At 44.0% G+C, this 14,910-nt stretch overlaps 1 protein-coding gene across 4 annotated transcripts in view; it reads left to right on the top strand.

Moving 5' to 3' along the window:
- The window catches only part of MBD5 (methyl-CpG binding domain protein 5), a 59,396-nt gene that overhangs the window by 19,683 nt on the left and 24,803 nt on the right, over positions 1-14,910 (top strand). For all 4 annotated transcript variants that reach the window (XM_040441548.1, XM_040441546.1, XM_040441547.1 and 1 more), the window contains 3 exons: positions 2,977-3,566; positions 5,699-5,801; positions 9,748-9,928. In XM_040441548.1, coding sequence (XP_040297482.1) covers positions 3,454-3,566; positions 5,699-5,801; positions 9,748-9,928 — 397 coding nt within the window. In that variant the 5' untranslated portion in view covers positions 2,977-3,453. The remainder of the gene's footprint in view (positions 1-2,976; positions 3,567-5,698; positions 5,802-9,747; positions 9,929-14,910) is intronic.

Raw genomic sequence — 14,910 nt, 5'->3', positions numbered from 1 at the left:
TTATATATACATTTTTTTTTTTGCCCAAAATGAGTAGGATGCAGTCATTAAAAATTCCCCCTGAAGTGTTTACAGCCTTTTAGGATGCTTAACATTGTAAGGCGGCCTAATCAAGCATGTGTGTCTGTAGAGCGTTATCTGCGCAGTCTGCGGTGACAGCCATGATTCAGCCCTCTGATGTTAATATTTGATGTCTTCCCGTCAGGCGCTGCTTCTTCTAATCCCAGCTGTTTAAACATCTAATCCCGCTCTCTGTTCCCAGCGACAATTCCTTTTCTCTTTCATATTTTTCACATTCCTTCCCCGGATCAGCCGCTGTCGTTCCTCTTTCGATGTTTTGTTAGGATTCGTGCGGCAGCCGTCCCGCTTGCACACCGTGAGGGATCCATAGATGCTGTGCACTCACCGCACTCTCCTCTTTCGCACCGTCACGAGCTATTATTTATGTGACCTATTTTTTCCCCTAGCATAATTTCTATAGCAATAAGCAGGATATTTATAGAGGGCTGGTGAATGACGCGGACGGAGGGTTAACCATTTCCGGCTTTGTGTTCAAGGTATTATTTTACACATTGAAATGACGCAGATCTGCCGTCAACGAGATGTCGCCCAATAGGGCCACAGTATCACTGCACATCATTGTAGGTGTATAAAATAAAAGGGGTTGTCCAAGACTAGGGCACCACACCGGTCCATGGGCAGCTGAGCTCTATTGAAGTGAATAGGGATCAGGTGCAATGTACCATATACAACCTGTGGAGAATGTGGCGCCGTTTTCAGGTGACAGCAGCCATGTTTTTCTATACTTGTTTGAACCCTTTAAGTATTTTGTAAATTTAAGCAATGTCTGGGAAGCAATGATTAGGAGAAATAAAATGGCTGCTGTCCTATTAGTGCACACAAAACCTGTCCTAATCACATAGCAGGACACAGCCAAATCCCCACCTCCTCTTTGTACTTCATGTCTCCTCATGAACTCCATTCCTAAAGAGATTCAGCTGAAGATCATATTAAACAGTATTCAGGACCATAACCCCTGACAAGCAGAGCAGAAAGGAGGATGAGGCAGCTCTTTACCTCAGTCCTCCTATGTGATTAGGACAGGTTTTGTGTGCACTAATAGGACGGCGACCATTTTATCTCTCCTAATGATTGCTCCCCAGAGAAAATGAGCCATTATAACAAATGAAAGGTATTAGGAATTTACAATAAAGTAATATTTCCGTATTTTCATTTTCTTAATTGCTGGAGAACCCCTTTAAGGAGCCAATCGAGCGATGAATATGTTGTTTGGAAAAGCAGAGAGAAGGCCACAGCGCTCGCAGGGGAGCTACTGCCTTCTCAAACAGCTGGCGGAGGTCCTGGGTGTCAGACCCCACCGATCACATACTGATTGCCTATCCAGAGGACAGGTCATCAGTATTAAAGTCCCAGAAAACCCCTTTAAGCCTCCTGCTCTGTGCCTAGTTTCTAAAGATCTTGGAAAACCGATTTAAAACTGTTTGAGGATAACCCTTCTAATGTTGGTTGTTGTCCAAATTTACAGGGATTGGAGATATATATATATTATAATCTATTTATTTATTTTTATTTATTTATTTTTTACATCCCTTTACTTGTGTGTGTTCCTTTGGGGTACTTGGGTTTATTACCACATGCCAAAATTCTACTGGTAGGTGAGTTGGATTCCTATGGCAGTGCACCCTGTATATGTGTCTATATACCTGAGACTTAGAAAATCCGGCTAAAATTCAGCGCGGAATCTGCTCGTGTTTTTTTGTAGTTATTTACATGTTGTTTTGTTTTTGTTTTTTGTTTTGTTTTTTTAGCCAATGGGTGTCTACTTCAGTGCAAAACTGCATTTTCAGCGCATGGTTTTTGGTGCGGATCCATGCCAAATACTGCACACAGAAAACTTGCGCACATACGGTGCTGTTTTTTGATGCTTCTCATTCATTTCAATAGAAGATTCAGCGCGGATTCCGCTCCAAGATACGGCATGCTGCTACTTTTTTTCCCCCCTACGTGCTGCTTCCTGTTTAAAAGAATGTGAGGCTGTTTTTTAGGCGTTTGGGGAACTGATTTTGAGGCGTTCGAAATCAGCAGCAAAATACTGACGCTTAGGCCTCATGCACACGAACATTGTTTTGGTCCGCAGTTTTGGCGGCTCGGGTACGGACCCATTCACTTCAACGGGGCCGCAAAAGATGCGGACAGCACTCCGTGTGCTGTCCGCATCCGTTGCTCCGTTCCGTGGTCCGCAAAAAAAATATAACCTGTCCTATTCTTGTCCGTTTTGCAGACAAAAATAAGCAGTTATTTTAATGTCTTTTTAATGCACACGGACGCCATCCGTGTTTTGCGAATCCGCAAAACACACAACTGTCGTGTGCATGCAGCCTTAGGCCTGTTTCACAGTCAGTATGTGGTGAGTATTTTGCATTAGTATTAGTAAGTGGAAAGGTATCGTAGAAATATTTTTGCCTCGTCTGTCTTTTGGCGCCACTCCTGATATTAGCTTATAAATAATACTGACCACGTGAAAGAGGCCTTAGACTGGATTCACACGTGACTGATTGGCTGCAGGTTTTCATTCTGCAAATCTGCTGCATTATGCGGTACCAGCAAAGGGACAGAATTTTTAGCAGTTTTCATTCACATGGGGCAGAAAAAAGCCGCAGCAGAAACTGACTTGTGGTGCGGATTTGAAATCTACAGCATGTCAATTTATACCATGGATTTTATCGTGGATTTCACCTTTTCTAGCGCAAAGAATGAAATCTGCAGCATTTCAGCAACCAAATTGGTGCAATTTTTTTCTATTGCAGAAAAAACATTGCAGCTAATCAGTCACGTGTGATCCCGGCCTTAGGTTGTGGCCGCAGCCAGTGTTGGTGTATACATTGCCTTCTTGCAGACAGTAAATGCTATGTACTAAGAGCCAGTGCTGATCTTCTGCCTGTTTCCCCTTTGCAGGGCTATAGCACTGACTTTGTGGCATCATGGGGTCCCCTGGGAAGAACGGCGATATTTCACCTACAGATTGGACAATAAAGAAAACGCAGGAAAGATGCAACGTATAAGTGGATAATATTCAAGACGTCTCCATCTCGGCGCGCTGCTCGGCTGGACAGAGATGACATGTTCATTACACATGTGTATTTGTTACCGGATAAACCACCACAGCGCATGGATGGACCGTACCATTTCATAGCAGGGGGAGACTATTGCCTTCTGAGGGGGGTCCGCTTCTGGAGCAACGTGGGATATCTGACGGAAATGGCTTATGGAAGCAATGCCCGATTCGTCTGACTTGCCCTGAACTTTACTTAACCAAATGCACTTTGTGCGGTTCACACGGCTGTGTAGGATTGGTCCTCCCGGAGTCATGAGAACATATGGCATATTGCAGTCCTCTTTCTGTTGATACCTTGGCTGAACCACAATAAGAAAATGAATGGTGGAAAGGTATGTGATGGAGGAGACAATGACGGCGGCCCCCTGTCGGTGCAGGTTCCGGTGGGCTGGCAACGGCGAGTGGACCAAAGCGGCGTTCTCTATATTAGGTGAGTGCGTCACAAAATCTGATAAAATACAAATAAAAAGGGAGGAGAGGGAAACGCACCCCACCAACGTCAATACAGACCATGGCCATAGTGGCCCCGTTCATCCCAGACTATATGTGCATTAACAAAATGGGGTGCCGTTCTAATTTTTTATTTTGGGCCTCCTTCACACAGTGTCAGGTTCTGGACAATCAGTATTTCCGCAATTGTGTTTTTTCCATCTGGATTGTATCCGGATCGCATGCGTTCTTCATGCGTGTGTTAGAAAAACTGAAGAATAACACTCTCTCTACACATTGCACATTTTCACCCAAGCCCCATTCACTTCTATAGATCCAGGGCTGCATGAAAAACGTACAGGGGTCAGCAACCCCCGGCACTCCAGGTGTTGTGAAACTACATCTCCCATCATGCACACTTGCTTGGCTGCTCTCTAAACTCCTACACAAGTGGAAAGAGCATGCTGGGAGTTGTAGTTTCACAACAGCTGGAGTGCTGAAGGTTGCTCATCCCTGATATAGAAGATGCTGCGATTGTTACTGAACGCAAAGATGATGCGTGAAAAACCAAGGTCATGTGCACAGACCCAAGGAAATGAATGGGTTCAGTCCGGATGCTTTGCGTTCACCACGCACATCGCATCCGGACAGAAAACTCACTTGTGTGAAACAGGCCTTAGTGTCTTATTCACAGATTCATAGAATATGGAATTATAAGGGTCCATTCAGACGTCCTTAGTGTATTGCGGATCCGCAATACACCCTGCCGACACCCCCATAGAAATTGCGGACAAGAATAGAACATGTTCTGTCAACACTGTGTGCTGTCCGCATCTCTTCCGGCCCTATAGAAAATGAATGGGTCCAGATTCGTTCCGCAACATTGCGGAACGGATCCAGATGCATTCCAAGGACGTGTGACTGGATCCTAGGGCTACCTGCACAAAAAAGTTATTTTTTTTACATTTTGCACACTTTTCCACTAATAAACTAGAAAGAAAAAAAAAGAAAAAATCTTTTTTAAAAAGACACAAATAAATTTGGTAGCTACCACATGCAAAAAAAGTGTCTGACTCGCTCTTAAAGGGTAAAGGGGTATTCTAGGATTTAATTATAGATGGTCTATATCTGATCAGAGGGGACTGACATCCCACTCCCCCACCGATCAGTCGTACTGTAGGATACTTGCTTCTGTGTTCCCCTGCAGATTGAACAAGGGTGGGGGTCTTGGCTTATTTTCATGAGGCCTTACCAACAAAAAGCAGACAACCCCTTTAAAGGATTTATGCAAGATTTAAACATTGTTGGCCTGTCCCCAGGATAGGTCATCAATAGAGCTGAGCGAACCTGCCTTTTGGCAGGTTCGGGGTTTAAGTGAATTACATAATGGATTCCATCCTCGCGAAATCCATCACGTAATTCAATTCCGTCATGCCGCATATTACAAATGTAAGGCCAGCCCCAAGGGTTCCGTTCTTCTGGCCATACACTTGTATTATGACGGCATGCAAAACGAAATGCCTCTAAAGTCATTTTGTTTGGCATGCCGGCGTTGAATTATGTGGTGGATTCTGTGAGAACATAATCAATTACGTAATTCGCTCAAACCCCGAACGCGAACCTGCCAAAAGGCAGATTCGCTTAACTCTAGTCATCAATATCGGATAGGTCGGGATCCACCAACGATCAGTTGGTGGAAGGGGCAGCGGTGCTCGGGTAAACGCTGTGGTTTCTTCCTAGGCCTATAACATCACGTCCGCCAGTCACGCGGCATTTCTGCAGTGAATGGGATTCAGCCAGAAACCAATCACAGCCAGTAGACAATGTACAGCCCTGTGCTCTGTATACTATAACAAGGCTCACGTGCTTGTCCCAGGGCTGCAGTTCCTTCACACAGCTGAAGATACCTATGGTGTTGACCTATTCAGGGACAATCATCAATGATTAATTCCTGGAAAACCCCTCTTTAACCTGGCACCTGTACATGTCCAGCCTTGGGCTGTTGGATAGGTTTACAATATGCTGACACATACAGTGGGTAACATCTTCTAAGCCTTGTAGATTTTCCTCTTCGTATTATGCTGTATGAGATTTCATTAGCAGAAATCGTCTCATTATTCTTTTTGTCTTCAGCCCAAGCGGATCCCATCTGTCATGTTTGGACCAGGTCAAATCTTATCTTCTCACGGATGGAACGTGCAAGTGTGGCCTAGAATGTCCTCTTATCCTACCGAAGGTATGGCGACTTACTCTGCACAGCTTTCTCTACAGGCCGCTGCCTTGTGTTTCTTAGGCCTCATGCACACGACAGTATTTTTTCACGGTCTGCAAAACGGGGTTCCGTTGTTCCGTGATCCGTTCCGTTTCCGTTTTTTTTTTTTATTATGTGTCTTCCTTGATTTTTGGAGGATCACCAGACATGAAAAGTGAGAAAAAAAATCGAAGTCAAGTTTGCCTTGAAAATGATAGGAAAAAAACGGACACGGATCACCAACGCGGTTGACAATCTTTTGTGCCTCTGTGTTTTTTCACGGACCTATTGACTTGAATGGGTCCGCGAACCGTTGTCCGTGAAAAAAATAGGACAGGTCATATTTTTTTGACTGACTGGAAACACGGATCACGGACGCGGATGACAAACGGTGCATTTTCCAAGTTTTCAACGGACCCATTGAAAGTCAATGGGTCCGCAGAAAATCACGGAAAACGGAACAACGGACACGGAACCCAACAACGGTCGTGTGCATGAGGCCTTAGTGTGCACATCCTCTTTATACTGCCAGATCCTCTGCCACCTCCACGTCGGTGGTCATCATTATCAGGTCACTTTGCATCTAGATGTAGTGATGTTGGCTACACCCGGGTGCATGTTATTTTACTACTTAGAATTACAAACTCCAGAAGTCGTCCTGAAGTTCAAAAAAATGCAGCTTTTTGCAGGAAATGCGATAAATAAATAAATACTCACCTGGTAAAGTCCCTGTTGCTCCAGTGCCGGTGGTCCCCCACTGGTCTTTGTTTATTTTGCTGGAGTGTTGATGTGCTATACAGGGAGTGCAGAATTATTAGGCAAATGAGTATTTTGACCACATCATCCTCTTTATGCATGTTGTCTTACTCCAAGCTGTATAGGCTCGAAAGCCTACTACCAATTAAGCATATTAGGTGATGTGCATCTCTGTAATGAGAAGGGGTGTGGTCTAATGACATCAACACCCTATATTAGGTGTGCATAATTATCAGGCAACTTCCTTTCCTTTGGCAAAATGGGTCAAAAGAAGGACTTGACAGGCTCAGAAAAGTCAAAAATAGTGAGATATCTTGCAGAGGGATGCAGCACTCTTAAAATTGCAAAGCTTCTGAAGCGTGATCATCGAACAATCAAGCGTTTCATTCAAAATAGTCAACAGGGTCGCAAGAAGCGTGTGGAAAAACCAAGGCGCAAAATAACTGCCCATGAACTGAGAAAAGTCAAGCGTGCAGCTGCCAAGATGCCACTTGCCACCAGTTTGGCCATATTTCAGAGCTGCAACATCACTGGAGTGCCCAAAAGCACAAGGTGTGCAATACTCAGAGACATGGCCAAGGTAAGAAAGGCTGAAAGACGACCACCACTGAACAAGACACACAAGCTGAAACGTCAAGACTGAGCCAAGAAATATCTCAAGACTGATTTTTCTAAGGTTTTATGGACTGATGAAATGAGAGTGAGTCTTGATGGGCCAGATGGATGGGCCCGTGGCTGGATTGGTAAAGGGCAGAGAGCTCCAGTCTGACTCAGACGCCAGCAAGGTGGAGGTGGAGTACTGGTTTGGGCTGGTATAATCAAAGATGAGCTTGTGGGGCCTTTTCGGGTTGAGGATGGAGTCAAGCTCAACTCCCAGTCCTACTGCCAGTTTCTGGAAGACACCTTCTTCAAGCAGTGGTACAGGAAGAAGTATGCATCCTTCAAGAAAAACATGATTTTCATGCAGGACAATGCTCCATCACACGCGTCCAAGTACTCCACAGCGTGGCTGGCAAGAAAGGGTATAAAAGAAGAAAATCTAATGACATGGCCTCCTTGTTCACCTGATCTGAACCCCATTGAGAACCTGTGGTCCATCATCAAATGTGAGATTTACAAGGAGGGAAAACAGTACACCTCTCTGAACAGTGTCTGGGAGGCTGTGGTTGCTGCTGCACGCAATGTTGATGGTGAACAGATCAAAACACTGACAGAATCCATGGATGGCAGGCTTTTGAGTGTCCTTGCAAAGAAAGGTGGCTATATTGGTCACTGATTTGTTTTTGTTTTGTTTTTGAATGTCAGAAATGTATATTTGTGAATGTTGAGATGTTATATTGGTTTCACTGCTAAAAATAAATAATTGAAATGGGTATATATTTGTTTTTTGTTAAGTTGCCTAATAATTATGTACAGTAATAGTCACCTGCACACACAGATATCCCCCTAAAATAGCTAAAACTAAAAACAAACTAAAAACTACTTCCAAAAATATTCAGCTTTGATATTAATGAGTTTTTTGGGTTCATTGAGAACATGGTTGGTGTTCAATAATAAAATTAATCCTCAAAAATACAACTTGCCTAATAATTCTGCACTCCCTGTACATCCATGTGACCACTGCATTTAACAAGTGAGTAAGGTTTGGTGTCAGATGCAGATCTCTATCTTCCAGCACACTGCACTTATCACTGGATGTGCAGGGGGCTATCTGCGTAAGAACAACTGCAAGAAGCCAGAAGGTTGTCGGCTCACCCACCCGCCACAGTGGCATGCAAAAGTTTGGGAGTTTGGGCACCCCTGGTCAAAATTAATGTTACAGTGAACAATTAAGCCAGTTGAAGATGAAATGATCTCCAAAAGGCATGAAGTTAAAGATGACACATTCCCTTTGTATTTTAAGCAAAAACATTTTTTTTAGGGCCCAAAGCAACACTTTGGGCACCCTGCATGGTTAGTACCTAGTAGGACCCCCTTGGGAAAGTATGACAACTTGTAAATGTTTTTTTTTTTAGACAGCCAAGAGTCTTTCAATTATTTTCTTTAAGGGGGTTTTTCTTCCATTCTTCCTTACAAAAAAGTCTTCCAGTTCTGTGAGGTTCCTGGGCCGTCTTTCATGCACTGCTTTAGTGAGGGCTATGGTAAAACCTTAATTTTATTGAATCCTTTTTTCCCTCTACCTGTGAAATATTTCCCATGCCATTGGCTGCGACACAACCCAAAAGCATGATTGATCCACCCCCATGGTTATTGGCTGAAAAGGTGATATTTTCATAATATTCTGTGGCCTTTTTTTCTCCTATACCTATTTCAATCTCATCGGTCCACAGGACTTGTTTCCAAAATACATCAGGCTTGTTTAGATGTTCTTTTGCTGATTTTCTTTTTCTGACGCTGAACTTTGTGGTGAGGATGCAGGAGAGGTTTTCTTCTGATGACTCTTCCATGAAGGCCATATTTATGCAGGTGTCGCTGAACAGTAAACAACTCCATAGTCTGCTAAATCTTCCGGAAGGTCTTTTGCAGTCAAGCGGGGGTTCTGATTTGCCTCAATTATACTAGACCTTCTCTTGACCTCCACTTTTTTTGTTAACCTACATTTCGAACTGAGGAAATGGCAACCTGAAAACGCTTTGCTATCGTCTTAGTCTTCTCCTGCTTTGTGGGCCTAAACCATTTTCAGAGCGTTAGGCAGCTGCTTAGAAGGACCCACAGCTGCTGGTTTTTGGGACTAGGTTAGAGGAGTCTGGGTATTTATAAAGCTTTGAAATGATTGTGAATAAGCCTACACCCTACCAGGCTGTTAAAGGTCTAAGACTTCGGTCAAAGTTATCGGAGCATTCAAATCTCCTAAGGTTCCCATACTTTTGAAATGCACCCCTTTGCTTTTTTTCACTCTAAAATTGTACAAAACCAAAATAATACACTCAAAGTGTTGAAAGCGGTTTCATCTTTAAATTTTATGCCTTTTGGAGATCATTTCATCTTCTACTTGCTTAACTGCTCGCAGTATCAGTAACTTGCATGCACCTATGTATATAGTTCTTATTGCAGAATTTCAGGTTCATGATACATCGCCATTTATCTCCCTTTTCATTCCCCCATTACATACATGACTTTTTAATGTACATCTGCGAATTTATAAAATTTGCATTGTGTCATTTATTTGTTTTAGGTGTTTAATTTTGACCCCGGAGCTGCTGTGAAGCAAAGAACCGCAGAGGATGTCAAAGCAGATGAGGATGTGACCAAGCTGTGCATCCACAAGCGCAAGATCATCGCTGTGGCCACACTACACAAGAGCATGGAGGTCCCGCACCCTTCACTGGTGTTAACAAGTCCTGGCGGAGGAACAAGTGCGTGTAAAGCTGGTTTACTACAGCTTAGTGGCAATGTTATTTTTCATGTGTTGTGTTTTTTTTTTTTGTTTTTTTAATCTACATAGGAACCTGTTGAAATTTAGTTATTAGTTATTTTGCTTATGTAGCTCCAACATATATCCCAGCGCTGTACAGATTGTTGGCTTACTGTCTTACTTTGTCTTTTGGCAATTTAAAACCGAAAAACCCACAGTTCCCTAAAGTCTGATATTACTCTGCTGCCTGTATCCTGCAGTAGTATAGGAACTGATTTTACTTACCTTACTTTAAATTACTGCACCATGTAGTACAATGGAAGGAGCCTAAATAAAGCTGTGACTGTAGGATTAACTCCTTCCTGCCGCCCGAATGTAAAATTACATCGGTGGTCGGCGGTCCCACTCGCCATAATGTCGATCACACACATTTAATTCCCTAAGGTGCCGGGGTTGCATTTGACCACGGCACCTTAGGGAGTTAAATGTGTGTGATCGATATTATGGCGAGTGGGACCGCCGACCACCGATGTAATTTCTGTGAGGCTAAAAACCTTGAGCACTCGTTCCCGGCCACACACCAGCTCCCCCTAGTGAGGATCGAGGGAGCCGGATGTAGTGCGCCGCAGCTTCAGTCCTCCTGAGTGACACCTGTGGCAGGACTCCATAGGAACATATGGGGTCATTTATCAAACTGGTGTCAAGTAAAACTGGCTTAGTTGCCCATTGCAACCAATCAAATTCCACCTTTCATTTTCCAAAGGAGCTGTCAAAAATAAAAGGTGGAATCTGATTGGCTGCTATGGGCAACTTAGCCAGTTTTACTTTACACCAGTTTGATAAATGAGCCCCATAGTGTAATCCCCATAGACTTCAATGGTAATGCATTGAGGTCTATGAGAGAAGGATCCTTAAGGATTGCTTATTCAGGTTCCCTAGGGTACCTATTAACCACTTCCCGCAACTGTAACGCCGAAAGGCGTCATTGCGGCGGCTCCCCCAGGCTACGCTAACGCCAATAGGCGTCATCTCGCGTGAGCCGAGATTTCCTGTGAACGCGCGCACACAGGCGCGCGCGCTCACAGGAACGGAAGGTAAGAGAGTTGATCTCCAGCCTGCCAGCGGCGATCGTTCGCTGGCAGGCTGGAGATGTGTTTTTTTTAACCCCTAACAGGTATATTAGACGCTGTTTTGATAACAGCGTCTAATATACCTGCTACCTGGTCCTCTGGTGGTCCCCTTTGTTTGGATCGACCACCAGAGGACACAGGTAGCTCAGTAAAGTAGCACCAAGCACCACTACACTACACTACCCCCCCCCCCCCCCCGTCACTTATTAACCCCTTATTAGCCCCTGATCACCCCATATAGACTCCCTGATCACCCCCCTGTCATTGATCACCCCCCTGTAAAGCTCCATTCAGACGTCCGCATGATTTTTACGGATCCACTGATAGATGGATCGGATCCGCAAAACGCATCCGGACGTCTGAATGAAGCCTTACAGGGGCATGATCAATGACTGTGGTGATCACCCCATATAGACTCCCTGATCACCCCCCTGTAAAGCTCCATTCAGATGTCCGCATGATTTTTACGGATGCACTGATAGATGGATCGGATCCGCAAAACGCATCCGGACGTCTGAATGAAGCCTTACAGGGGCATGATCAATGATTGTGGTGATCACCCCATATAGACTCCCTGATCACCCCCCTGTCATTGATTACACCCCTGTCATTGATCACCCCCCTGTAAAGCTCCATTCAGATGTCCGCATGATTTTTACGGATGCACTGATAGATGGATCGGATCTGCAAAACGCATACGGACGTCTGAATGAAGCCTTACAGGGGCATGATCAATGACTGTGGTGATCACCCCCCTGTCATTGATTACCCCCCTGTAAAGCTCCATTCAGATGTCCGCATGATTTTTACGGATGCACTGATAGATGGATCGGATCCGCAAAACGCATCCGGACGTCTGAATGAAGCCTTACAGGGGCATGATCAATGACTGTGGTGATCACCCCCCTGTCATTGATTACCCCCCTGTAAAGCTCCATTCAGATGTCCGCATGATTTTTACGGATGCACTGATAGATGGATCGGATCCGCAAAACGCATCCGGACGTCTGAATGAAGCCTTACAGGGGCGTGATCAATGACTGTGGTTATCACCCCATATAGACTCCCTGATCACCCCCCTGTCATTGATTACACCCCTGTCATTGATCACCCCCCTGTAAAGCTCCATTCAGATGTCCGCATGATTTTTACGGATCCACTGATAGATGGATCGGATCCGCAAAACGCATCCGGACGTCTGAATGAAGCCTTACAGGGGCATGATCAATGACTGTGGTGATCACCCCATATAGACTCCCTGATCACCCCCCTGTCATTGATTACCCCCCTGTCATTGATTACCCCCCTGTAAAGCTCCATTCAGACGTCCGCATGATTTTTACGGATCCACTGATAGATGGATCGGATCCGCAAAACGCATCCGGACGTCTGAATGAAGCCTTACAGGGGCATGATCAATGACTGTGGTGATCACCCCATATAGACTCCCTGATCACCCCCCTGTCATTGATTACCCCCCTGTAAAGCTCCATTCAGATGTCCGCATGATTTTTACGGATGCACTGATAGATGGATCGGATCCGCAAAACGCATACGGACGTCTGAATGAAGCCTTACACGGGCGTGATCAATGACTGTGGTTATCACCCCATATAGACTCCCTGATCACCCCCCCTGTCATTGATCACCCCCCCTGTCATTGATCACCCCCCCTGTAAGGCTCCATTCAGACATTTTTTTGGCCCAAGTTAGCGGAATTATTATTTTTTTTTTCTTACAAAGTCTCATATTCCACTAACTTGTGTCAAAAAATAAAATCTCACATGAACTCACCATACCCCTCACGGAAACCAAATGCGTAAAATTTTTTAGACATTTATATTCCAGACTTCTTCTCACGCTTTAGGGCCCCTAGAATGCCAGGGCAGTATAAATACCCCACATGTGACCCCATTTCGGAAAGAAGACACCCCCAGGTATTCCGTGAGGGGCATATTGAGTCCATGAAAGATTGAAATTTTTGTCCCAAGTTAGCGGAACGGGAGACTTTGTGAGAAAAAAATTAAAAATATCAATTTCCGCTAACTTGTGCCAAAAAAAAAAAATTTCTATGAACTCGCCATGCCTCTCATTGAATACCTTGGGGTGTCTTCTTTCCAAAATGGGGTCACATGTGGGGTATTTATACTGCCCTGGCATTCTAGGGGCCCCAAAGCGTGAGAAGAAGTCTGGTATCCAAATGTCTAAAAATGCCCTCCTAAAAGGAATTTGGGCACCTTTGCGCATCTAGGCTGCAATAAAGTGTCACACATCTGGTATCGCCGTACTCAGGAGAAGTTGGGGAATGTGTTTTGGGGTGTCATTTTACATATACCCATGCTGGGTGAGAGAAATATCTTGGTCAAATGCCAACTTTGTATAAAAAAATGGTAAAAGTTGTCTTTTGCCAAGATATTTCTCTCACCCAGCAAGGGTATATGTAAAATGACACCCCAAAACACATTCCCCAACTTCTCCTGAATACGGCGATACCACATGTGTGACACTTTTTTGCAGCCTAGGTGGGCAAAGGGGCCCACATTCCAAAGAGCACCTTTAGGATTTCACAGGTCATTTACCTACTTACCACACATTAGGGCCCCTGGAAAATGCCAGGGCAGTATATCTACCCCACAAGTGACCCCATTTTGGAAAGAAGACACCCCAAGGTATTCCGTGAGGGGCATGGCAAGTTCCTAGAATTTTTTATTTTTTGTCACAAGTTAGTTGAAAATGCTGATTTTCTTTTTTTTTTTTTTTTTTTTTCATACAAAGTCTCATATTCCACTAACTTGTGACAAAAAATAAAAACTTCCATGAACTCACTATGCCCATCAGCGAATACCTTGGGGTCTCTTCTTTCCAAAATGGGGTCACTTGTGGGGTAGTTATACTGCCCTGGCATTCTAGGGGCCCAAATGTGTAGTAAGGAGTTTGAAATCAAATTCTGTAAAAAATGACCTGTGAAATCCGAAAGGTGCTCTTTGGAATATGGGCCCCTTTGCCCACCTAGGCTGCAAAAAAGTGTCACACATCTGGTATTGCCGTACTCAGGAGAAGGTGGGGAATGTGTTTTGGGGTGTCATTTTACATATACCCATGCTGGGTGAGAGAAATATCTTGGCAAAAGACAACTTTTCCCATTTTTTTATACAAAGTTGGCATTTGACCAAGATATTTATCTCACCCAGCATGGGTATATGTAAAATGACACCCCAAAACACATTCCTCAACTTCTCCTGAGTACGTAGATACCAGATGTGTGACACTTTTTTGCAGCCTAGGTGGGCAAAGGGGCCCACATTCCAAAAGCACCTTTCGGATTTCACTGGTCATTTTTTACAGAATTTGATTTCAAACTCCTTACCACACATTTGGGCCCCTAGAATGCCAGGGCAGTATAACTACCCCACAAGTGACCCCATTTTGGAAAGAAGAGACCCCAAGGTATTTCGTGATGGGCATAGTGAGTTCATAGAAGTTTTTATTTTTTGTCACAAGTTAGTGGAATATGAGACTTTGTAGGAAAAAAAATAAAATAAAAAAAAATCATCATTTTCCGCTAACTTGTGACAAAAAAATAAAAAGTTCTATGAACTCACTATGCCCATCAGCGAATACCTTAGGGTGTGTACTTTCCGAAATGGGGTCATTTGTGGGGTGTTTGTACTGTCTGGGCATTGTAGAACCTCAGGAAACATGACAGGTGCTCAGAAAGTCAGAGCTGCTTCAAAAAGCGGAAATTCACATTTTTGTACCATAGTTTGTAAACGCTATAACTTTTACCCAAACCATTTTTTTTTTTACCCAAACATTTTTTTTTTTATCAAAGACATGTAGAACTATAAATTTA

This window comes from Bufo bufo, chromosome 7 (genome assembly GCF_905171765.1).
Source record: "Bufo bufo chromosome 7, aBufBuf1.1, whole genome shotgun sequence".
NCBI lineage: Eukaryota > Metazoa > Chordata > Amphibia > Anura > Bufonidae > Bufo > Bufo bufo.
The sequence above is the reverse complement of the archived record's forward strand: the minus strand, read 5'-3'. Positions and strand labels throughout refer to the sequence as shown.